Source organism: Aspergillus brunneoviolaceus (genome assembly GCF_003184695.1).
Source record: "Aspergillus brunneoviolaceus CBS 621.78 unplaced genomic scaffold BO95scaffold_49, whole genome shotgun sequence".
Classification (NCBI taxonomy): Eukaryota; Fungi; Ascomycota; class Eurotiomycetes; order Eurotiales; family Aspergillaceae; genus Aspergillus; species Aspergillus brunneoviolaceus.
The window spans coordinates 120810-144341 of NW_020290779.1; the positions used below are offsets into that span (position 1 = coordinate 120810).

Genomic DNA, 23532 nt, shown 5'->3' on the forward strand with positions numbered 1-23532 from the left:
ATAGCCATCGATGCCACGATGTGTTGTAGGGGCTGAGGCGGCCATCGGGTGTACTAGGACAATGTCAATGGACCATAGCTAGCTTTAATGACAGCTGATACAAAGGGACTGTACTGGAATTGGCACAGTTCAGAGCTTGGAATCAAGACTGCGGTGGGCGGGAGTTTGGACAGAAGATCGATCAAAAATGAGATGATGGGTTCTTGATGGGTTGGTTCTTGCTTGACTGCCTAAGGCTACAAGAACTGTAAAGTTACCCGGCTTACATCAGACCAGGCCAAACATTCGTTCCCTGAAGGAATGCAACAAACAAGCAAGAACGGACAGCACTTCCTTTTCAGTCTCACTTCATCTTGCTTTCATACCTCCTGCCACCGCTACATTCATGCGAGGTCGATAGCAAGCCTGTCGCCCCCAGATGCTACTGCTGTTGTACTGCACGGTTGTATTTGTGTCCTCCGCCCGATTCTAAATCCAAATCGTACCCTACTCTTCTTGCGCCAGTGTACAGTACAGTAGGTCGCGCTGGTGACCAACTGCAGCCAGACACATCGTGCGATATTTTCATTGGGTATATATCCTCGAATGTCTCACGAGTATCATCTTCAATTCCGGGAATTCAAAAGTGTCAGGTGCACACAGATGCACAGATACGCAGATATGCAGATAAGAACCCCTCACGGACTGGACCTCACGCCGTGGCAGGCCTCGGCTCTCGCTCCTTATCTTCCCCCTCCCCCGCGTACGAGTGCCCAGACACCTGGTCAAAGACATTTCTCGCCACGAATCCTTTATATCATCGAGCCATTCGATAATACACAATGTTCTGACTTTCGAACTTCCTTCCATAACCCTAGGAACATGCGCCTGCTTCAGATTGGCTCGATTCGTATTGATGGTGGGCATTTAATATACGTGTTCGCGCGACGAAAGTCAATGGAGGCCAAGACTTCATTGGCGTTCTGTTGACGTTGGGTGGAAGGCCAAGACACGCTGCTTATCAGTCCCAAGGAAGGCTGCCCTGAACCTTCCCCACGCTCCGGTGCGGAGGGGTGTTTGCTATAATGTCGAGATTGGGTTCACATTGTGACTTGCGTCGATAACCACGTGGAGGGTAGTAGGGTCAACGAACTGGAATGCCTAGGAGACATATACTACCACGAACATGCTGGAGCGAGTGTCCAGCAGGGCTACCAGCAATCACGACAATTGTTGGTGCAAGACGTCTTACAGTGAGGTTCTTGCGTCTTTCGTCCCGCCGACCACTAGCGCGAATAGGGCTACATCGCATCCATGGCGGAATCACATTAGCCTATGCTCAGAACAAATCATCGGGCTTAGATCGTGGCCCTAGGAGATCTGGCGTCGGTGGTCCGTAGGAATCCCGTGGTAGGTTTGATTCCAAATTTGCCGCCTGCCATGCGGATGCTACGTTGACAGCATATCGATGGAGTTATCTCCCTGGCAGGTTAGCCCTGTCTTATCTTCTAGCTCATGGCACCACTCACATTGGGCATTTTACCAACGACCCTTGCCAGAGAGTCCCTCGAAAGTGCATCAAGGTGTGATGGCACAGCGGAAATTCGCGGACTGATAACGCCACTCAATGGCGTGAGTGATTTACCCTTCATTCTGCGTCCGCAGTAGTAGTCCAACCTAGACGCGGCAATGGCTCACTTACCATTTCAACTAGCAAGCTGGGCAGCCCAGACTTTCGACGGGGGCAAGGGAGGCAAATCGGGCCAAGAGCAAGAGGGGTCACAAGCTGGAAGGGGCTATCATGCTCATTTTCTTGGTGGTGTGTTACTATAGGCCTAGTGATTTAGTATGTCAGTCTAGCAGTAAGCCCAGTGGCAAGGACTAATGTGTTCCTTTCATTCGGAATGGCTCATTTCCCGGCTCTATGGTATCACGGACTCACTGATCACAACAGCGAGCTAAGGTTAGCCTCAAATTCATGTAACGTGGTGCAAGAATATAAGAGGTGTGCGTCGCCAACTCACGAAAACGGGCGACCAGCTCAAGAATCATTTACCTTCACCCCTCCTTCACCAGTGAGAGCCAGCCACCATGGCCCCTCCATTGTCCACTTCGCCCATTGATGGTGAAAGTCTGTCGGCCTCCAACTCAACCCCTGTTGAGGAGAAGACGGCCATCACTGTGCTTGGCAAAGGCGAGGAGCTCAAGACCGATGTGGACCACACCGGCCATGAGAGTGATGAAGATCCAGATGCTGTGATTATCACCGGAGCGGATGCAGCGGTGCACTTGCTGCCGCTACGTGATGATTTTGACAGTGCCCTGACCTTCCGCAGCGTGGTCCTGGCTTCTGGTTTGGCCTGCTTCCAGGCTGTCATGTACCAGATCTACACGGTAGGCCGAGAGAGATATCCCCATGAGGATTCTTCCGTGCCGCGACTGACGACAGGAATCACAGTTTAAACCCACCTTCATCACCATCCAAGGAACTTTTATCGTCCTCATCTCGTACTTTGTCGGCAATGCTTGGGCTCGTTTCCTCCCTCGTGGCGATAAATTTGAGGCGCGGTGGAGGGCACAGGGCGGCCAGGGCAAGGCTCCATGGTGGATTGCGGTCTTCAGGTTCCTCAATCCTGGACCATTTGGTCTGAAGGAGCACGCCATCTGCTCTATCACTGCCACCTCAGCCTCGAATGCTGCCGCCAGTGTGCAGGTCTTTGCGGCCCAGGACCTCTTCTATAACCTTCCTCTGAGCGCGACCACCGTCATTCTAAGCACCATCTCAATTGGTCTATTTGGCTATGGTCTCTGTGGTATCATGCGTCCCATAGCAGTCTGGCATCCAGAGGCCGTCTACTGGAGTACTCTACCCGTCGTCAAAACCCTGCAGGGGCTTCATTGGCAGCAGGTGAAGAATTCCAAGCCACTCCGATATTTCTGGTATGCTTTCAGCGGCATGGCTGTGTATGAGATTATCCCTGCCTACATCTTTCCATGGCTGAACTCTGTCTCTATCCCGGTATGTGGCCTTTATATTGTCCAAAAACGAGTGTTTTGCAAAGTCTGACAAGTCTCCGAAATACAGTGTTTAGCTGCCCAGAAAGCCACTGGCAATAAGGCTGCCATACTTACCAATCTCTTTGGTGGAGCAACCAACAATGAGGGTCTGGGCTTATTTACACTCAGCTTTGACTGGCAATACGTAAGATGATGCTCATTGTGTGCAATCTGTTGCAAATCTGACCGATGCAGATCACCTCCTTCCAAACCTCACTCCCTCTAAAATTGCAGATTCACCAAGCAACGGGATTTTTCGCCTGCTTCATTATCATGCTTGGTATCTATTACGGCAATGGCTGGGATTCAAAGTCACTTCCCTTCATGTCGACACGCCTGCTCCAGGCAAATGGAACAGCCTACCCCGTCGCCACAATCTTCCCTGGGGGAGTGCTTGATGAAGGCGCCCTGGAAGTCTACGGTGTTCCCAAACTCACGGGTTCATTTGCCTTTTCCATGTTTATGGCCAACGCCGCAGTAGGTGTGACCCTGTTTCGCTTGAAGTATAAAAGCTAAAAACCGCCCAGATTGGTGCTTTGGTTGCACACACCATCCTCTTTTGGGGAAGAGATATCTGGCGGACTTACAAGAGTGCGAGAGCAGGTAAATACGACGATCGGCACCACGTGCACATGGCAAAGCATTACAAAGAAACTCCATGGTGGTGGTACGCCTTCGTGCTGCTTTTTAGCTTCATCCTGGGTCTGGTCGTGGTCCTCAAGGAGAACGTCACCCTTCCTGCCTGGGCATATGTCGTCTCGCTGATAGTCGGAATTATCTTCGCGCCATTCGTGAGTGTTTCCATAGCCCAAACAGTTGAAAGAGTCTGACTGACAATCCTGCAACAGAGTACTATCCTCTATTCCAAGTATGGCAATGGAATCGCCACCAACAACCTGTCAAAGATGTTGGCTGGCCTGATGATTCCCGGCCGCCCTGTTGGAAACATGTACTTTGCTGCGTGGTCACACAATGTCATTTCCAATGCTGTGACCTTGTCCAATGACCTGAAGATGGGCGAATACCGTGAGTGTCACTAGAGTCCCACGACCACGCGGAAATTAATGCTCTGTCTTAGTCAAAATTCCACCCCGTGTCATGTTCTTGACCCAGATCTACGGCACGATTCTTGGTGGCTTCATCAACTATGCTGTCATGATCTCGATTGTGAGCGGCAACCGCGAACTTTTGGCAGACAGCAACGGAGACTCGTCCTGGAGTGGCGCAACCATGCAATCATACAATACCAACGCGACCTCTTGGGCCCTGGCATCCTACCTCTATAGGGCTGGTAAGCAATACAGTATCGTTCCCGCTGGGTTGGCAATCGGTGCTGCTGTGGTTGCCGTTCACAAGATTATTCATAAGGTGAGTAGCTTTGTCAACACGAAGACCATCCCCTGTTCTGTCCTAGCCGGGAACAAAACTGACATACTCATGCTTCATTCTAGCTTGTTCCACGGATCGGGAAATTTGACGTCTCCGAGATCAACATGCCGCAATTCATTCAGTACGCGGGCTATATCCCTTACAATCAGAGCCAGACCTGCATCCTCTTCAGCTGGGTCATCGCGGGCTTTTACGTCCAGTACTACCTCCGCAACTTCAAGCCCCGGGTCTTCAAGGACTACTCGTACCTGATCACTGGTGCCTTTGACGGAGCTAGCTTGACGGTCGTATTCATCCTCTCGTTCGCGGTGTTCGGAGCTGGAGGACCAGCGCATAACTTCCCGACATGGTGGGGCAACAACGTGAATGGATACTATGACTGGTGTCCTTCCTCGGACTAGGGTCGCTTCCGTTGGGGTGGAGGAGACATGAAGCTGTAATTAATACCTGAGCATCCGGTCAAGTGCTGTTTTCCGTGCTCGAACGAACATCTCTACTTTGATGCATACTTAGGCTACATATTAATGGGGCTAATGCCTGCCTTGTCTGGATGCGCTAATAATATCAACATGATACCCATGGCATTATCTTCTTAACTCGTTTGTCTCTGCGGAAGTAGCTTCACTCAATCCTTGCGGCTTAGCCTTGATGCTCCTCCAAACATCGGGTTTTGCGCTGCCTCCCTTCCAAGCTATCCCTTCCTTCCGCCTTCTTTCATCCCCCATCTGCCTAGTAGCTGCCCCAGCCGTCTCCACAAGCGTTCTTAAATCACACGAGCCAGTTCTACTCCAGCTCCGCTTCAATTATACCCTGTCCATCCCCTGGAGGAGGCCAAAATTTCACTACTCGGAAGCCTGCAGAACCGACCAAGCTCCTCCACCGGTCCGCCGTACGTTCCATGCTATTGCAAAAATTCAACATCTCCCAGTCCCACATAGCAGGCAGCATAGCACAGTCTCTATCCGCAAGCACAAACTCCTCGATGATCAATTTCGAGTATCCCTTCTTCATGGCCGCTCCGACCTGCCTCAGGATCCGACGACAATCCTCATCCGACCAATCGTGCAGGATGAATTTCAGATAGTAAGTCCGCGCACCTACAGGGGCACTTTGGTTAGCAAGTTGATAAATTGGTTTGAGTGACCATAACTGACCTTGTATCGGCTGCTGCTTGAACAGATCGAAAGGTATGTGTTCAATCTTAGGGTGAACCACTGCACTATCTAGAACCTGCGGGAGATCCTCCAGTACCAATTGACCTGGTGCATTGGGGAATTTGGTCTGGAAGGCAGCAATATCATGTCCACGTCCTCCTGCTACGTCTACAAGGAGCACATCAGTGTCACCCTTTTGGAAACCGTCGATCAATTGCTCCTGAACCGGAAACCACTCCAACCAGCTGGGTCGGCTGCCCCGATCCGCTTCCATGAACGTGTTGCAGGCGTTCAGGTATCCCGATTTTGTGGCGAGCCACTCCCAGATGATAGTGTCCATCTTCTCCGCATGGTGGATTGCACCGTTCAAAGGACCCGAGGGATTTTGGTACTCAGTCATTCGCAGAAACTCCGGGACTTTGGCGAGCGTGGGCATCCCGACATCGAAGCTATAACATACAATCTCGCGTTGTCAGATCACTTGCTGTCAGAGGAGGCTAAAGATTACGCACATGAACTTCACCACCGCCAGACTCAAACGGTCGGTCATTTGCCTCGTCATTGCCGTTGGGGTATACACTCTCACATCGTGCTCCGCCACATAGTCGATGCCGGCCAAAATGCGCAAGACGCGTTCTATGTTATATTGTCAGAAAGCTCAGGGAAGAGGGAAAAGATTTGCTCGCCTGTCAGGATGGGATCAGCGCCCTTGACAGCCGCCAAATCCTCCAATGTCGTCGGGCAGTTCCTTTCGCTTAAGGTGGTGAAAATATTCAGATCGATGGCGATCCTAACACACATCACATGGGTGGGCTTATTAACATTAGACACCTTCAACCTGGCTATGGGGACTGATTTCATACTGAATAAGCGAGGTTGTACACCGCATCCTGCGGCTTTTGGAGTGCAGTCACCAGTTCCTGTGCCGCGCGCAGAGCTTTCAGGCGGTCGGCCTCGCCATGAGAATCGTTGAACGTGTTTGCTAACTGATTGACTCGCCTTAGCAACTTTTCAGTCTCCATCGAGGCGCCATTATGATAATTCTCGTTCGAGGGCATATCGGTGGGTGAGGGTGGTGGTATAGGCGGCTAAGCGTGTGATCTATCAGGACACGAATCTGAAATTGACCTCCAGAGTCTTCTCTTTCGACTGGCCTATATCTGGATTATATCCCTACCGAGCGTGGGTTCCCCCCTTATACGCTTAATCGAGGTTTGCATGGTCTAGTACGGTTTTCCTACTTAATAAGGCACGTTTCCCCTTCGATGGAGTTGCACCCCGGCATCATCCCGAAATTACCACTGGCGGAGATTGCGACTGACAGGCATAGTTATGATTCAACTTGCCTACAATCATGGTCATAGCCTAAGACCTTCCTGGGTTTGCCCCTAATGGTGGAATGGACTTTAGGCCGAGGTTAGCGGCGTTAGTGGCAGGTGGACAGCGGGGGATGCAGGGGTTTTCACCCGTGCTTCTAACCTCGTCGATCATAGCATGAGGCAATTGATATATACTTGTTTCACTTGGTTGACGTGCTTACTAAGGTCACCGTGCTTCGAAGACGCCAAATATGCAACCAAGCTACGCCGCAACAATTGAAGGAGCTGCGGCCGATTTTACCGACCAAGCAACCGAGCAATCAATTTCTGTTAGCCTGGGTTGTTTCGGATCCACCTCTCACAGATCAATCTGAAAATTAGCCCAACACTTGAATCTCAAGAAAAGAAAAGGCCATGGTTCTCCGAGGCATTGGGGCTAAGTGATCTGGTGAACTGCCAAAGTCAACAAGATCCACCTCGATTGTTGTATGACCAGAGGCGGACTTTCACCGGATCTAGTCTAGAGTTCTAGGCATTCGGCTCCCTAGACACCTGGCTAATTTTCAATATGTGGTCGTGTGTAGGACGCAATAACAATCCCTGCCAACAGAAAGCACGAGCGTCTGACGACGCTACGCAAGTGACTGCATATAAATCCGCTCCGATTGTCTGTAAAAGTACGTACGGCAACATCATCTGTTCATCGTTCGTCTCATCATGGCCATTGACAAGGGCACTGAGATCGAAGCTGTATCTTGGATCTTTGGCAGCATTGCCAGCCTCGCTGTAGTGCTTCGGCTGTACACCAGAATATGGCTGACGCAGAAAGCCGGCTGGGATGATGGGTTCATCATTGTCTCCCTGGTATGAGGCCTGCGAAGATCCGATTCTCGAAGGAATCTCGCTAACGCGGGTGACCCCTGACAGGCTAATGCTCTTGTATGCTCTGGCTTGGTACAGATTGGCATAAGATATGGCCTGGGGAAGCACTTGAGAGACATCGCAGACCGAGAAGCCAGGGTTCAAGCATTCAAGTATACGGTGATCGCACCGAACTTCTCCGTCATCAGTACCACGACAGGCAAAATATCTGTCGTGATATTCTTGCTGCGCCTGATGGGCCAGGCAGCCACTCTAAGCAAGCGATGGTTCTTATAAGTCCTAAATATAGTCTCGATCATCTGGAACACATTAGCTATTGTGGCTATTATCGGCTTTTGCCGACCCGCCGAAAAGATATGGCGCCCTGAGACTCCGGGCGAGTGCTTCAGCTTAGGCTTTCAACTGGTGCTTGGTATCTCGCAAGCGGGTGAGTGTCTGAATATCATGCTGATGATCAATGAAATCCGACTCTGACTTTCAGGATAGCCTTTAACGCCTTCGCGGATCTAGCTCTTGCTATATTCCCTATCGCAGTCTTCTGGCACGTTCGACTGCCATTGAAGATCAAAATCGGAGTTCTGGCAGTGATGGGCGCGGGAATCTGGTGAGTGAATCCCCGTGTTTTACTGTACGGACCGTAATTGAGTCATTTGTAGTGCCGCAGCCGCGACACTGGTGAAAGCCATCTTGCTGAAGAGCCTTCCTGCTCATTCAGACATAACATGTATGTGGACTATAACCTCCAAGACCAGATTAGTATGCTAATTGGGCTTCGTAGGGTCATGGGCAGAAATCACTGTGTGGTATACGTGAAATTCACCATTGTTCCATTAGACTGGCGCTTAATACATTCTGACCATGGATCAAACAGGATTGAGGTACAATACTGCGCTTCTCGCTACCTTGCAGTAGGTGCTAACATACGGTCCAGATGTACCTCATCATTATTTGCGCGGCCTTGCCGACCCTGCGTCAATCGTACACTGCCCTTGTTCATCGAACCCGCCGCTCAACGTCGGGCTATGAGTTGAGCGGCCCCAGTCTCAAGCTTGAAGCCCATTCACTTTGTACGCCGCATGCCGGACCAATCGCTCTTCGACACCCACATAGACGCGCCCAAGGCGCAGGATGGTACGAGTAGCCAGGAAAACATTCTTCGAGCAGAAGAGGCGCACCGATCATATATCGTGAAGACCACGGAGTTCCATCTTCACGAGCATGGAAGGAGTTGAGACCCGGGTTCTTGCATGGTAGGTCATTGTGTGCTGCCAGGCCAACATGTACATCATAGTATATTGTACAGCCATTTGCTCTGCGTCAATCATCCCTGGTGCAGTGCTTGCATGACAAATCAAAGTTTTGATTTCGCCAAGATCCTGGAGTCCGACTGACTCACGAAGCTTAGCCAAACGAGCTGAGACAATTTTCAAATGTTCAGTTCTTAAGCTCCCTAGATGATTCATGAAGGTAGGTTATCTTACAGATCTGACTTAGAAATCTCATGCTTTGTCAGATCCTCGATGATGGCGTGGCTTGGTGAGAACCAATGGTTCACCCAGGGTTTGTGATCAGTAATCACCACCCCTCGTGTTTTCTGCGGGTGCTGCTGAATAATGACTGAAAACAACATCGGTGGAAGCGCATGGTTGCTTTGTCTCCTCCACGCTGAATAATTCCAACACGAGCACGAGTTTTCAGTATGCACTTCAGAATGAGGATAAATATGGCCGTAATATCTTCGATACAATGTTTCAGTACACAATCATCACCGATCCGCCGGTTCTCAACCACATTCGATCATGGATTCTATCATCCGCGATAGCACAGCTGGACAGCTTCTGCGATGGGTCACTAGGAACAAAGTCCTGCCCTACCCTGAGGAGCGTCCGGACTTTAAGTGCCCCAATTGCTATGCAGGAAATGCCGCTTCGGCGACAATCTTTGAAGCGGACAGGGAGAAGGGCTCGGATTCCGACCCCGACACCAACGAACGACAATCTGAAGATGCTTCTACATCCGAAACAGCTACCAACTTGAGCCGAGTGCCGTCAATGACCGATCTTGAGAAGGTCCGCACTCAAGACGACCTGGCTCGCCTGTACTCGGTCGCTACGCAGACCGAAGCACTGCAGGCGGCTCCCAGCCGACCTATAGCGCCAACAAAAACCGACGACGGTACCATTCTAGTGGACTGGTACACGACTCATGATCCGGCCAACCCGCAGAATTGGTCCTCCGGCAAGAAGCTGTTCGTTGTGACCCAGATTTACCTCTATACTTTTGCTGTTTACCTGGGCTCGTCGATCTATACGCCCAGCGCTCCGGAAATACAAATCCGTTTTGGCGTCTCGGCAACTGCCGCATCTCTGGGGTTGGCTCTGTACGTCCTGGGGTACGGGATTGGGCCCCTGATCTTCTCTCCGATTAGCGAGATCCCCAGTATCGGCCGCAATCCGCCGTACATCATTACCTTCGCGCTTTTTGTCATCTTCACCATTGGCGCCGCGGTGGTCGACACGTTCGGAGGTCTTCTTGTCCTTCGCTTTCTGCAGGGCTTCTTTGGCAGCCCATGTCTGGCGACTGGGGGCGCTAGCATCGGCGACGTGTACAGCCTGTTGAAATTGCCTTACGGGCTCACCACCTGGGCGGCCTTTGCGACCCTGGGTCCCGCCCTGGGTCCCCTGATCTCAGGCTTCAGCGTTCCCGTCAAGGGCTGGCGGTGGTCCCTCTGGGAAACCGTCTGGCTGTCGGCCCCAATTCTCGTCCTCATGTTTTTCTGCTTGCCTGAAACGTTCCCGGATGCCATTCTCCTGCAGCGGGCGCGCCGCCTGCGCCGGGTGTCTGACAATGACAAATTGCGCTCGCTGTCCGAAATTAAGCAGAAGCAATTGACCGTCACCGCCGTGGCAATGGAAGCGCTGTATCGGCCGTTCCAGATCGTCTTCCTCGACCCAGCGATTCTCTTCTTCAACGTCTACACTAGTCTAATCTACGGGATCTACTACTCCTTCTTCGAGGTCTTCCCGATTGTCTACATTGACATCTACCACTTCAACCTCGGTGAGATGGGCCTCGTCTTTCTGAGCATCGCCGTGGCCCTCGCCATCGCCGTCCCCCTCTACTTCTTGTACCTGTACAAGGTCTTCGAGCCCGAGATCCGCACCCGCGGCCCGGGCGCCCCGGAACGCCGACTCATCCCCGCGCTATTTGCCTCCTTCCTCCCGCCGATTGGACTGTTCATTTTCGGATGGACCTCGCGCGCCTCGGTTCATTGGATCGTATCGGTGGTCGGAATCCTGCTGTACACGATCGGGATCTTCACCCTGATCCAGTGCATCTTCATCTACATCCCGATGACGTACCCGCAGTATGCGGCGAGCCTGTTCGCTGGGAATGACTTCATGCGCAGTGCGCTCGCTTGCGGCGCGGTGCTGTTTGCCCGCCCGCTCTATCTGAATCTTGGGGTGGGACAGGGGGTGAGTCTGCTGGCCGGGTTGACGGTGGGCTGCATTGGCGGGATGTTCGCGCTGTACTACTACGGGGCGGCTTTGAGGGCTCGGAGCCGGTTTACGGCGAAATAAGGTAGATCATGATGGAAGTCATTTTGGGTCTTGGCTGCGGTTTGGATTCCTATGTACTAGATAAGCTTAATATTTAATCGGTTATATGATTTATGAATGATAAACAATGTGGCATTGATGCTTCAGCTGGTAGAGCAAGAATGACAAGCATGTATGCTTCATTTATTTCTTTCTCTCCAAGGTAAAATAGCTAGACTGAACAAATAACATCATTCTTTCACTCCAGTATTCACAGCTCTTTAATCCCTCGCCCGTCTTCTGAATCTCGTCTTTTCTTAATCCTCTCGAAGAATGCAGAATTGACCCTACCGCGCAGTATAACCGCCATCCACCGGCAAAAGAATCCCAGTCACCCAACTGGCGTCCTCACTAGCCAACACCACGGCCATCCGAGCAATATCATCCGGCATCCCGGGCCCCTTGAACGGATGCCGCTGCTGCAGATCCTCGAGAGGGGTCATGTAGGCCGTTGTCTCTTGAAAGATAGCCGTCTGAGTGTCTGCATTGTAGCCGTCAGCAAACAGCACAAGCCTCAAACCTAGATACCCCCCATGTCGGGGAGGGACCATCACTTACAACCCGGGCAAAGAGCATTAACATGAATCCTGTGGGGCGCATAGTCCAGCGCCACCTGTTTCGTGAGATTGCTCACCGCGCCTTTCGACGCACAGTAGGAAACTTCACCCAGAAAACAAATTAGCTTTCACGTCCATCTGTCAAGCCTGCTAACCACAATATCCCCACACACACACACACACACACTCACCAGAATCAAAATGGGAGACTCACCATTCTCCAACCCCGCCACAATCCCCATAATCGACGACATATTGATGATCCACCCGCGATTCCCGGAGGGCTGATGCGGCTCCTGCTTCAACATCTGGGCCGTCGCGTACTTGCACCCCAGGAAGACAGACTTGCTGTTGACGCGCATCGTGGTGTCCCACACCTCCTCCTCGGTCAAGTGGCACACGGCGGGAGTTCTTGCTTCGAGTGCGACGCCGGCGTTGTTGACGAGACTGACAGTCAGATTAGCCTACTCGCTCGTTCTTGTTCTTTGTTTTTTTTTTCTTGAGGAACAAACGGGCCGCGGAAAGGGGGAAGGGGGGGTCTCACATATCCAACCGCCCAAACACATCCACCGCCGTCTGCACCACCCGCTCCATATCCCCCGCATCCCCGACGTCCGTCCTCACGAAGACGGCCTCCCCGCCGCCCTGCACGATGAGGTCATGCGTCGCGATTGAGGTCTCGGAGGGGACTTGTGCGCGGGCGGTCGAGCTTTGCGCCTTCGCGGGCGTACCGGAGGGAGATGGCGCGGCCCAGGCCGGAGGAGGAGCCTGTTACGATGGCGATTTTGTTGGCGAGGCGGGGGGCGGGTGTCATGATTGCTTGGTAGGGTTTGAGCTGGGTGGAGGGTTGGGATGATCTGTTATGTTGTGTTTGTTTGTTGGGGCTTGGGAGCTGGCGTTGTATGCTTCCTTTATCTTGATCTTTGTCCTCCGGTCAGTTGCGGGGTTGTAGGTCTAGACCATGCAGGCAGGGTCATCATTGCTTTGGGGGAGGGTTCGGCTTTCTGTGCGAGGGTTGGGTATCCGAGGGTATTCGGATAAGGGATTTGGGGGGCTTGGTGGGACTTTACCTGGTGCTATAATTGTGGTTTCTTTATACTTGTTGTAGTTGGGGGTGGGGGAGGAGTATAGGTCCAACCGAGGGAGAGATCTTATTGAACGCTGGATGGGTTATCATGTTGTGGTATGCGGGCCATTGCTGGTACAAACTGTCCAAGCTGTGAGGACATGGACTGTGGGACGTGATATCTACAAAACAAATGCAGTGGTGGTAAGCTCAGATGTTGATTGCAGACAATGGTTGGGGAAGTTGAGACAAAAACTAAAAAGAATGGATGAGCCCAGCCCGGCTCGATCAGGCAACCTTACGATCTGGAGTCGTACGCGCTACCAATTGCGCCATAGGCCCATTCTATGCAATCCTAACATGATGAGCGCAATATGTTCAAATTGCCACGGGACTCAATTCCCATCTACTCTTCTCAGTCCAGCAAGACACAACTTCGTCCATCAACCGGACACATACAACAGTCGCGCCATTTAAGTGTCTCCATCTTCTCATGCCCTCTTATATAGATATGACGAGCTGCTGAGCTTTCACTGAGTCGATCTGATCATCTTCTGACTGGCCACCTTCCAACACAAACCAGCGTCCATGCGTACCCGATTCCGTCGGGCAACATAACAACACCATGGGAAGCTTTACAGAGCTAAACAGACAGCTCAGACGCTGCAAGAGTTCTCGGGACTCTAGCTAGTATTATAGCCTTATCTACAGACACTGCAGCCGTTGCTCAGCTAGGTGGTCCTTCATGATCATAAAGATACGTCTCCATCCTACCGGGTCCTGCTAGACGCTTACTGGAGTCCTCTATAGCGGGCACGGACTACGGTCGAGGGTTATGATCGGTGAGGCTCTCCAGGTGAACCTTGAGCAAACACGAGAAAGGAGGTCTGCGGCACCGTCCGCCTCAAGCAAGTTCATGTCAAATGACATTCGCGGTGGCTGTATGATGCTCTCGGTCCGATAGCTGGTGCTCTTTGCTAATCAATAACATGGTGTCAAAGTCTTCCCCATTGCGCTCAGGATCTTCTTCCATTCAAACAAATGGCTTGAATCAGCCATCCGGCCTCACGGACGGTCGTCTTTACCAACACAACGTCCGTCCCACGAATGCTCCCCCTTGCTTGACTGCAAGCTGCTGGATCAGCCCATGCTATCCGCATCTAATCATAGCCCGGAGCTGATAACTTCAGGCAGTGGTTGCTCAATATTGCATCTATGTCGCAGCGGACCCTGTTCGACGTGCAGTAGAGCTCTACTCTCGGGACATGGACCTCTGGTGTGGGCATGCCTAGGTGTCCATGCTTCTTGCGGGAATACTGTTCTCTGAATACAACGTATATGAAGTCACCAGATACGGGTATTGGGTCAATGTGCCAGGCAAGTGTAACTTCAAGACAACGCCACCCCTGAGGATGGTGAAGATATCTTGGACCGTACTCACCGCAATTTGTTCGTCGAGATCAGGGCATGTGCAATCTTGCTCACTCGAGGTTTGGAGGATCTTTGGGATAGACTTACGCGCACCCTTTGGCTGATCTGATCATCACCCTTAGGCTTGTCTCGCCGTTGCCAATAACTTCTTGGCAGAATTGAAGTCGACTCTCTTCAGCCCATTGCTTGATACTGGGGTGAAATCCTGACCAGAGGACGACAGTGCTGATCAACTTATCTGGAGCGGATGAATCTTCACATCGTCAAGATCAGATCGACCCATAAACGCCATTCACGAGCATCTAGAGTCCAGTTTAGCCGGCAAGGAGGCCTATCCTGGTGGCATAGCCGCCCAAAGTAGCATTTCGTGAACACCGGGGCCCGGTATTGCCGATGGGTCCAGTGTCCTTGATCCTGGTGACCCTCGGTGACTAGTGCGTTGACATAGGGCCAGCCCCAGGCATCTTCCCAACTCATTCGTTCTATGCTATCTAACGCATACAGAACTCCACTCCCCCCTGTACCTCGTGATATATACTGACGCACCAGACCCAACAGAATCAACCAAGAAACGTACCACTATATACCATCCTCCAAGGCCACCTTCACAAAGCCCCGACACCTATCCACATCCCCACACCATGGACTGGCTACCTTACAACCACAACCAGCAGCGTCAAATACGATCACCGCAGCACCTACCTCATACACATTTGTTCTATCTCCGTTGTGACTGTTGCAAAGCAAAAATATGCACCCAACATGGGCCTATGGCGCAATTGGTAGCGCGTACGACTCCAGATCGTAAGGTTGCCTGATCGAGCCGGGCTGGGCTCATATACTTTTTTGCTTTTGATATTCCTATCATTCATCCCACCCCAACAAAACAAGTTTCTATCGGTAGGTCTGCCTGCTCTAGGCGCCAGTCATGGAAACAAGCGAGCCATAACGAGAGACTCCGTGCTGGCTGCCCGTTGAAAACCCCACGATGCAAATCCCAAACGAAGCTCCTCGTGTCGTCGCCATGTTCCATCACGCTTGGCAGTAGAAGACACAACCGAATATTTCGCCACAGGCATCCATGAACCATCTAGCTAGCCCATTCCTTCTGCACGTGTCTTCATTCCGAATTTCACCCGGATAATGGACTTGTGCCGCATAATACCAAGTCTAGTTTCCGATGGCTGGAGGACAAGCCCACCGAAGTCCATATTCCCACGCAGGCTCACTCGGACCCTGAAAATGGACAAACCACAGGGCCAATTTGACATAACAGTCTACAAGAATGATACTCATGCTTACTCCTATCACATACGACCACAGGGTGTGGAAAATAGGGCTTCCCGTCCGCTCAGCCGTACTCAAGCCACACGCCGGGAGGTTAGTAGTTGGGTGGGTGACCACCAGCGAATCCCTTCTGTTGTATGTTTTTTTCTGTCTGCGCACTTACCCTAAGACCACGAGTGCTTTCAGAGAGTACGGAAGACACCAAAATACCTCTCTTTCGTTCTCTAAGAGGGTGAGTGCGTGGCACCTTTCTTTTTCTTGGTAACCTTCGCGTACAACCCCCCCCCCCGCGGATTTCGTAGCAGCGTCCGCACCTCCAAACCCCATCATCGATGATGCAATTTTCACCTACATGTCCGCGCTGACACGCTGGCTATAGAGCGCTGGACTGTGGTCGAATGAGATGCCCATGGCAAATCTCTGGATATAACACTCGCTCAGGACGGGTAACGGGAGTGCGCCCCAGGGGATGGCACGCCTTTGCTCGGCGATGGCAATGGAGAAAGCAGCAGCAGCAACAGCACTACCATCACCATCCCGACGAACATCACCGCCATCATCACCATCATCATCATCATCATCATCATCATCATCATCACCATCACTATCCTGAAAGGGCTGGACGACTATGTGCTGTCCAAGCCCCTTGGTGTCATGAGCGATCCTTTCCCTCGGGGCTCTGGAGATGAGCAGTCTTCAGTTCTACTTTCAAGTATTGAAGTTCAATGCTCCGAGCACTCTGGGTTAGATCAAGTCTAGGCTTTTGTTAACGTTTCTCTTATAGTTATTCCCAAGAAACATTTCTTTAGAACCAGAACTAGGCATTTTGAATAAAGAATATCCCACCCCCACCTTGAAACCCTCTTCAAGTATAGTAATTCCCATGGACCTGGTTGACACCCTCAGCCGCCCTTAGCCAACCCACACGATCCTTCACAAACTGTTCAATCCGCGGCTTCAACTGATTCTCGTGCAGGGCGAAATCATCTATAGTCCCAATGCGTAGAATGCTCATTCCGGGAAAACCAGTCGAAACACGGTACATCAGGGTGCCGCAGACCGAGCAGAAGAAGTTGGTCATGTTGTTCCCCGAGGCCACGGTCTTGGACTGGCTATAGGACGATAGCAACTCGCGGCCGCGCTCATGAACCAAATGCTGGTCATCGATGGTAAAGTTCGAGGCGAACATTGATGCGGTGATCTTGCGACAGTCCGTACAATTGCAAATGAAGGTGTCGACTAGGCCAGGGCCCTGGGTTGGCTGGAGGGATTGCCCTTTTGTAAGCATAGAAAGAGTGAAGGTAAGGAGGCATACGCCGAGGGCACCTACAAAGCTCAGCTGGACAGCACCGCAGAAGCATGTAGCTGTCGCTCGGTCGCCATTAGACCATCCGTCCTGTCAGGCACCCGCTAAAGGGAAATATGAGTTGGTTTTCGTGCTGTTGGAGGTAGTTGCCATGGTGTGGAGGATGCTGTTATTGAAGCTTTTCACCAACTGTGCCGTATGTGATTTGTATCTGAACTGTGTTGGGCCTGGAATGGAAGAGATACTACTTATATATTCCTAGATTCGCGGGTGCTGAGCAAGCCTCTAGTTATTGCGGAGTCGCGGAGTCGCGGAGTCGCGGAGTGGTGTGAGTTGCGGCCTCGGAGTCGCGGGCATCTTCATGATAAACTACTCTCATTGATTTTGTCTGACAAATTCGAAGCCTTAACTAGTTAGTTAGTGAGTGACGGAGAGCTGCTGACCAATCTCCTGTAGGTTTATTCTTGCAGATCTTCCCAACCTGAACTGACTGACAGCTAAATGTACCACTGCATTTGATCTCAATGGGTCTGTGCCGTTCCTTCAAGTTTCCTCGGAAGAAGGCTCTCAAACACCCAGGGAGAGTCAACGGCCGTAGATCATCATGACTTCTGTACACGGGTCAGCCTAGGCTTACGCAATCCTCTCAATCAGGGCTGCGAGCATAGCATATGTTGAGATGAGGAAATGTATTGCCGGAAACCTGAGGCACCGCCCCGCGAGGGTGACTGATTTCCAACCAGGGTCCTGAGCACTGACCAGAAACAAACCAAAAGAATAACTTAGGCCTTGCTATTCAAGAATTGCAGCACTGACAGTGTCTAACGGGGGAATCGTCTGACAGCAGGGGTTGCTCCTATTGGCGGGAAACAGACACAGACACATACCGCTCACGTTGTTATCAGTCCGCAGTGCTCCGTAACTCCGCCGCAGTCCAAGTTGAGGGATATAAACGCATCTCATACTACCCGGGATATAGCCAACAATGATGACTGTTTGTCCCTTCTTTGTGCTCCATCTCACTTTCATGATCTCTACGATCTGGTACGAACCTAACAGTCTTTGCAACTGATTTTTATTTCACTTCAAACTGTTTTCTTGTCATCCTTACTTTGAATCACAAACACCAACAACACCCAGCAGGGATGGCAACAGTCACTACCACCTTCAACGCTCCAGCGCCTCCCGCCACGCCCGTGGCGCACCCCATCCCCCCCGCATCGAGCCGACTCTTCGAGCCGGTGCGGGTGGGCAAGATGGCGCTCCACCATCGCATCGTGTTCCCCCCGTTGACCCGCAACCGCAACGATGACGACCACACCCCGCTGCCGTTCATGGCGCAGTACTATGCCGACCGTGCATCGACGCCGGGAACACTGGTCATATCCGAAGCGACGGCGGTCTCGCATCTCGAAGAGGGCCAGGAGCACACGCCGGGCTTCGTGACGGAGCGGCAGGTGGCCGCCTGGAAGCCGATCATCGACGCGGTCCACGCGCAGGGGTCGTACTACTTCCAGCAGCTCTGGGGGATGGGCCGGGCCGCGGACCCGGCGCTCCTAGCCCAGAGAGGCCTGCGATACCGCTCCAGCAGCCCCGTCCCGCTGGCCGGCGTCGAGGCCATCCCCGCGGAAATGACCGAGGCGGAGATCGCGGAGGTGATCCAGAGCTTTGCGGACACGGCGAGGCGCGTCGTGGACGCCGGCGGCGACGGGGTCGAGGTGCACTGCGCCCACGGCTACCTGCTCGATCAGTTCCTCTCGGACGCCGTCAACAAGCGCACCGACCGGTGGGGCGGATCGATCGAGAACCGCGCCCGGCTGGTCCTGGAGGTCGTCAGGGCCGTCGTGGCGGCGGTGGGCGCCGACCGCGTCGCGCTGCGACTCTCCCCCTACGCCGCCTTCCAGCAGGCCGAGAAAGGGGACATCCGCCGACAGTACCTGTATGTGATTGCGCAGTTGAAAGCCACGGTGCCGCCGCTGGCGTACTTGTCGCTGGTGGAAGCCACGGGGGACCCCGGGGCGTTGATTTTTGGCGGCAAGGCCGTCAACCAGGGCAAGACCTTGGACTTCATCCTGGAGGCTTGGGAGAACCGGTCCCCTGTTGTGGTGGCCGGGGGCTATCAGCCCGAGACGGCCGTCTGGGCGCTGGAAGAGCGATACAAGAAGTGGAACACTCTGGTGGCTTTCGGTCGTCATTTCCTGGCCAATCCTGATCTGGTGTTTAGAGTCCGGCATGGGATCGAGCTTAACAAGTATAACCGGCCCACTTTCTATCTACCCAAAAATGAAGTCGGCTACAACGATTACCCGTTCAGCAAGGAGTATCTCGCCGCACAGCAGAAGGTATCTCGCTAATGTTTATGCGGTCGCCCGATATGAGATTGGAGAGGATGATAGACTGTCATATCTTTGATAGTCCTCGAATTCCTGGGTTGTTTCTTTTTCTCTGTTAATAAAGAAGTTTGCGTGGGGGAAACAACTGCTCCATGTGCCATCGTTTTCAAACAGGGGTACCGTTCACTATTAGGCACCCTACAGACATTTTGATAATCTTGTTTTGCCTGTTATAAGATATTTGTTTGAAGATAAATAGCTTTCTATAGATAATAGCCCGGTTTTAAATATAATAATTATATAGTTCTCTATTAAGTCTATTAGGTCATAATCTTTTTGATATATTAAATTTTCTGTATATGAAGTACAATTTGTAGGATTCCTATAAGTACCAAGAAAGTAAATATAATAATAGTTTAGAATATTATAAAAGATATAAGAAAAGAAAAAACAGAACAACAACTCAGCAACACGCTGACAGAGCGCCTACAAGAGAGCAGTTTGTGACCACTGTTATCCTTATCTTGTTGTAGGTTTTTTGTCCTTACCTTATCTTTTTTTTTCGCTTTTGGAGGCATTTGTAGCGGTTGTCTCTGCCTTTGGTTTTCCCCTATGGATGTTCAGGTCAGCTAGATGGAATGGTGCTGATGATGTACTCCAATGCCGCACATGCTATAGATGCGAATATCCAGAGACGATGAGGTCGCCGTCATGGACGTGTATGAGTAAGAGACGAATTCAAAGCACCGTGCCCAGTAATTATTAATTCTTCTTCACACTTTTCTCCATATCTCACATCAAACATCGTATATACTACCGACAGACAGGCAAGTTTAAAATTAATGTATATAGAACCGTGACAAACGCATGGTATGGTATCTCTTTTTGCAACCCAAATGCAAATCAATCATCTTTCATCCCTCATCATCCCGCATTCATCAGTCGTGTGCCCCCTCCAACATCTCCAAACCCCGGACAAGAAACCCACCACAACATCAACACGTCATCCGTACGAGACCCTCAAACCTTAGGCTCGGCAGTCTCCGCGTGGACGACCTCGCCGCCGGCGCGCTTCTCCTCGTCGAAGCCGACCTCCTCGACCATGGCCCCGTGCTTGAACTCGTTGCGGGTCTTCCAGGCGGGGGTACCGATATACGGGATACCGTTGGGGTCGGTGAAGATGGCCTCGACCTCCTCGAGGGTCTTACCGGTGGTCTCGGGGAACATGAAGAAGATGTGGATGGTCATCGCGGTACAGAAGACGCCGAACAGCACGTAGACCTCCCACTTGATGTTGACGAAGGCGGGCGGCACGAAGTACGAGAGCGCGAAGTTGAAAGCCCAGTTGAAGGAGGTGCACAGCGCCACGGCCTTGCCGCGCACCCGCAGCGGGAAGAGCTCGGGCGGGTAGACCCAGGAGGCCGGGCCGAAGGAGACCGCGTACGAGGCCACGAAGAGGTAGGTGCAGGCGATGACACCCTTGCTAGCGGCGCCCTCGATGATCCACGACTCGGCCTCGACGCCGTCGAGTCCACCGGGCGGCGCGGGGCGACCGTACGTGGCCATGAGACCGGCGTTGGCGTAGAGGAAGATCATCATCAGGACGGAGCCGATCAGGAATGTCGGACGACGACCCCATCGGTCTCCCCAAATCAGGGCCGGGATGGTGGTGATGACGTTGATCACGTATTGGATGGAGGAGGAGGTCAGGTTGTTGTTGCCGGTCATGCCGGCCATCGCGAAGATGTAGGTGATGTAGTACATCATGACGTTCATTCTGTAAAGCATCGGTCTGTTAGCTTTCTGCGATTGAGAGACTAATTCTTGGAACATACCCGGTAAGCTGAGACCAGATCTGAGTGAAGACACCGACGTGCGTGCGATTGATCATGTTGGGCTTGAAGAGCTCGAGGTAAGTGACGTCGGCATTGGCGCGCTCGAATTCACAGATGCTCTTGATCTCCTCGAACTCGCGCTGGACGAAGGGGGAGTTGGGATCACCATGACCGTGCACCAGGGTCAGGACAGCGTGGCACTCTTCCCAGCGGTCCTTACGGGCCAACCAACGGGGAGACTCGGGGAGCAGCATCAGACCGAGGAAGAGCAAAACCGCGGGGATCATCTGCAGGCCCCAAGGAATGCGGAAGGCTGCGGTTCCCTTGATGAAACTGCAACCATACGAGATGCTAGTGGGGACGGTCAGCATTGTAGTGGTAGGCAGCCAAAGTTCAGTTGACTTACTAGAACATGATCAAGATACCCCAGGTGATAGCCCACTGTTGCAGACCGACCACACGTCCACGCTTGGTAGGGGGAGCCTATGAACACAATAAGTATACCAGGTAAACAAGCAGGGAAGCACCGGGATAGACTCACAATCTCAGAGATGTAGACGGGCACCTGAGCGGAACAAATACCAACACTGAGACCGTTGATGACACGGCCAACAACCAGCATGGGGATGTTCTGAGAAGCACAGACAATGATGGAACCAATGCACCTATATCACCATGATTAGGGACTGCAACATCACGCAACACATCCGAAACAACATACCAGATAATTGAGCCGACCTGAATGGAAGTCTTACGACCAAACCTATCCGATATGAAGCCAGAAATCAAAGCACCCAGCCAGGAGCCACCCGCCATGGAGGCAGTGATACCACCCTGAACATCGGCAGTGGGACCGGAACATTTCTTTTCACCATCCACGTATTTGACGTCTCCTTGGTTGAAATAGCAGAGATAGGTTTGTGTGCTAATGATAGCAGACATGGACGAAATATCGAAACCAAAAAGACCACCGCCGATAACGGCGATGGCCGAAATGAAGTAGATGTTGCCGATCTTCTGCATGATGGAAGATAGACTCCGCACAAGGGGGAGAGCGTTGAGCACAGTCTATCTAGGAAAGGGAAGAAGGGACACCACCGATCAGGGGAACGAACGAACAGAGGAGAAAACTGGGGAAAAGACGGGGAATTTAAACTGCTGGGTCCTGCGGTCCTGCCTGGAGAGCATCACCCACGCGCACGCGAGAAGTGGATGGGGCCACGAGAGACGAAGAGAGAGAAAAAAAAATAAATTAACTGGATGCTTGCCACTACGTAAGTGGCCCAACCAAGCATCCACCATAACCTGGACAAGCGAAAGACAAGCCATCACGACCGGTTTCAACCGCTAAACCTTAGGGCGCGCGCTGTGCCGACCCGACTTGTCCTTCCATGGAGGGGGAGAGAGAGACAAGAGGGTCCCCGCTCATTATGGTAGTCTAATAGACGAGATGATTAGCGCGACAGAAAAAATTAATATATTCTATTGCGGCGTCGCCTGAACCCTGGCGGAGCGAGGACGCATATGTGGTTCAGCCCCAAGAAGCTAGACTAAGGGTATCTGTCCTATGGTGAGGATGGGATGGATCCCATGCAGCCCGGATGGCTGACATGGAAGGAAGCCGTGGGTCAATTCGATTCCATCGGCTGGCCGAGACGCGCGAGACGAAATTGAACCTGGGTCAAGCCGGGTGTGTCAGATGGCCCAACCATCTGGGGCAAGAAGAGTAGTAAACCAGCACATGGCGTGGAGAAACTAACCGAGACGTCAACGATTTGTTTTGGCTGGTACACCAGATTACCCTGCGATGGGGACAGCCAATTCCGAGGATGTAATTGACCACCCGGATGAGTAGGAAAGGGGAACAACAAACAGGAGCAGAGGGAATGTGAACAATTGGTCGGTACGGAGTACCCGTCATGCAAGAACCACCCGGAGAGGGCCGAATGTGACCCTAAGGGGGCAATTGAGCCGAAGCCGTGGTAAATGAAAAAGCCTCTCTGGCCCGTGGTGGTATCCCGTTTTCTCCGCACGAGCAGGAAGTAATCAAATCCTCCTCCTCAGCTGGCTAGGAAACAAAAACCCTGACCCGAGAACGGGCATCCGAAGTCAGCCGTGGAGGAAGAGGAGGAGGGGATCTGGGGACCCCAATCAAAATCCATACTCCAGCGGGCCCGATAATCATGTGCAATGATCAATGGGGCACATACGAGAAATGCGAAACCGCGCGAAAAGAAGAGGGGAGACCAAGTGGGAATTAATCGGGATGGATCGGCATTGCTAGCTACCTATCCCGGTGATAGACTCGACAACCACCACCGCAAGAACACACGGTGCA

The 23532-nt window shown here is 52.1% G+C and overlaps 8 protein-coding genes and 2 non-coding genes across 10 annotated transcripts, besides 1 other annotated feature; 5 read left to right on the plus strand and 5 right to left on the minus strand.

Moving 5' to 3' along the window:
- Positions 1-1896: 1896 nt before the first annotated feature.
- Positions 1897-5009, plus strand: BO95DRAFT_444693 (OPT family oligopeptide transporter). Its single transcript, XM_025586940.1, has 8 exons — positions 1897-2373; positions 2438-2998; positions 3065-3181; positions 3232-3513; positions 3564-3827; positions 3885-4062; positions 4115-4404; positions 4488-5009. Exons 1-8 carry the CDS (start codon positions 2071-2073, stop codon positions 4824-4826), a joined length of 2334 nt encoding a protein of 777 aa, XP_025440443.1. The 5' UTR covers positions 1897-2070; the 3' UTR covers positions 4827-5009.
- Positions 5010-5208: 199 nt separating this feature from the next.
- On the minus strand, positions 5209-6637 carry BO95DRAFT_454648 (O-methyltransferase; the record flags this gene model as incomplete). The annotated part of the gene is made up of 5 exons (XM_025588274.1): positions 5209-5522; positions 5580-6028; positions 6092-6215; positions 6266-6392; positions 6443-6637. 5 exons carry the CDS (start codon positions 6635-6637, stop codon positions 5209-5211), a joined length of 1209 nt encoding a protein of 402 aa, XP_025440444.1.
- A 978-nt stretch (positions 6638-7615) lies between these two features.
- On the plus strand, positions 7616-9166 carry BO95DRAFT_515985 (uncharacterized protein; the record flags this gene model as incomplete). The annotated part of the gene is made up of 9 exons (XM_025591786.1): positions 7616-7762; positions 7826-7967; positions 8070-8207; positions 8267-8384; positions 8437-8504; positions 8559-8589; positions 8652-8658; positions 8712-8847; positions 8891-9166. The coding sequence occupies 9 exons, from the start codon at positions 7616-7618 to the stop codon at positions 9010-9012; spliced, it is 909 nt and encodes a 302-aa protein (XP_025440445.1). The 3' UTR covers positions 9013-9166.
- Positions 9167-9453: 287 nt separating this feature from the next.
- BO95DRAFT_444695 (MFS transporter) lies at positions 9454-11443 on the plus strand. Its single transcript, XM_025586941.1, has one exon. The coding sequence runs from the start codon at positions 9580-9582 to the stop codon at positions 11359-11361; it is 1782 nt and encodes a 593-aa protein (XP_025440446.1). The 5' UTR covers positions 9454-9579; the 3' UTR covers positions 11362-11443.
- A 92-nt stretch (positions 11444-11535) lies between these two features.
- Positions 11536-12750, minus strand: BO95DRAFT_500292 (SDR family NAD(P)-dependent oxidoreductase; the record flags this gene model as incomplete). Its single annotated transcript, XM_025590971.1, has 5 exons — positions 11536-11860; positions 11938-12039; positions 12151-12383; positions 12481-12645; positions 12668-12750. The coding sequence occupies 5 exons, from the start codon at positions 12748-12750 to the stop codon at positions 11667-11669; spliced, it is 777 nt and encodes a 258-aa protein (XP_025440447.1). The 3' UTR covers positions 11536-11666.
- A 521-nt stretch (positions 12751-13271) lies between these two features.
- BO95DRAFT_t209 lies at positions 13272-13344 on the minus strand. Its single transcript has one exon. It is a non-coding gene; the product is annotated as a tRNA-Trp (tRNA).
- Positions 13345-15197: 1853 nt separating this feature from the next.
- BO95DRAFT_t208 lies at positions 15198-15270 on the plus strand. The gene has a single exon. It is a non-coding gene; the product is annotated as a tRNA-Trp (tRNA).
- A 306-nt stretch (positions 15271-15576) lies between these two features.
- Positions 15577-15888: a sequence feature (Protein overlapping with rRNA (BO95DRAFT_192366, RAH43927.1) was converted to a misc_feature.).
- Positions 15889-16585: 697 nt separating this feature from the next.
- On the minus strand, positions 16586-17179 carry BO95DRAFT_454652 (GFA family protein; the record flags this gene model as incomplete). The annotated part of the gene is made up of 3 exons (XM_025588275.1): positions 16586-16981; positions 17051-17091; positions 17128-17179. The coding sequence occupies 3 exons, from the start codon at positions 17177-17179 to the stop codon at positions 16586-16588; spliced, it is 489 nt and encodes a 162-aa protein (XP_025440449.1).
- A 797-nt stretch (positions 17180-17976) lies between these two features.
- On the plus strand, positions 17977-19660 carry BO95DRAFT_444698 (alkene reductase). The gene has a single exon (XM_025586942.1). It carries the CDS (start codon positions 18172-18174, stop codon positions 19378-19380), a length of 1209 nt encoding a protein of 402 aa, XP_025440450.1. The 5' UTR covers positions 17977-18171; the 3' UTR covers positions 19381-19660.
- Positions 19661-20379: 719 nt separating this feature from the next.
- Positions 20380-22217, minus strand: BO95DRAFT_367374 (sugar porter family MFS transporter; the record flags this gene model as incomplete). Its single annotated transcript, XM_025582785.1, has 5 exons — positions 20380-21136; positions 21195-21545; positions 21601-21677; positions 21736-21859; positions 21916-22217. 5 exons carry the CDS (start codon positions 22215-22217, stop codon positions 20380-20382), a joined length of 1611 nt encoding a protein of 536 aa, XP_025440451.1.
- Positions 22218-23532: the final 1315 nt, after the last annotated feature.

Excerpts from the sequence above, each read along its gene's own strand:
- BO95DRAFT_444693 (XM_025586940.1), top strand. The coding sequence starts at position 2,071 with ATGGCCCCTCCATTGTCCACTTCGCCCATTGATGGTGAAAGTCTGTCG. Across the intron at positions 3,514-3,563 it reads TGTTTATGGCCAACGCCGCA|ATTGGTGCTTTGGTTGCACA; the intron begins GTAGGTGTGACC and ends AAAACCGCCCAG. Across the intron at positions 4,063-4,114 it reads CCTGAAGATGGGCGAATACC|TCAAAATTCCACCCCGTGTC; the intron begins GTGAGTGTCACT and ends GCTCTGTCTTAG.
- BO95DRAFT_444695 (XM_025586941.1), top strand. The coding sequence starts at position 9,580 with ATGGATTCTATCATCCGCGATAGCACAGCTGGACAGCTTCTGCGATGG.
- BO95DRAFT_444698 (XM_025586942.1), top strand. The coding sequence starts at position 18,172 with ATGGCAACAGTCACTACCACCTTCAACGCTCCAGCGCCTCCCGCCACG.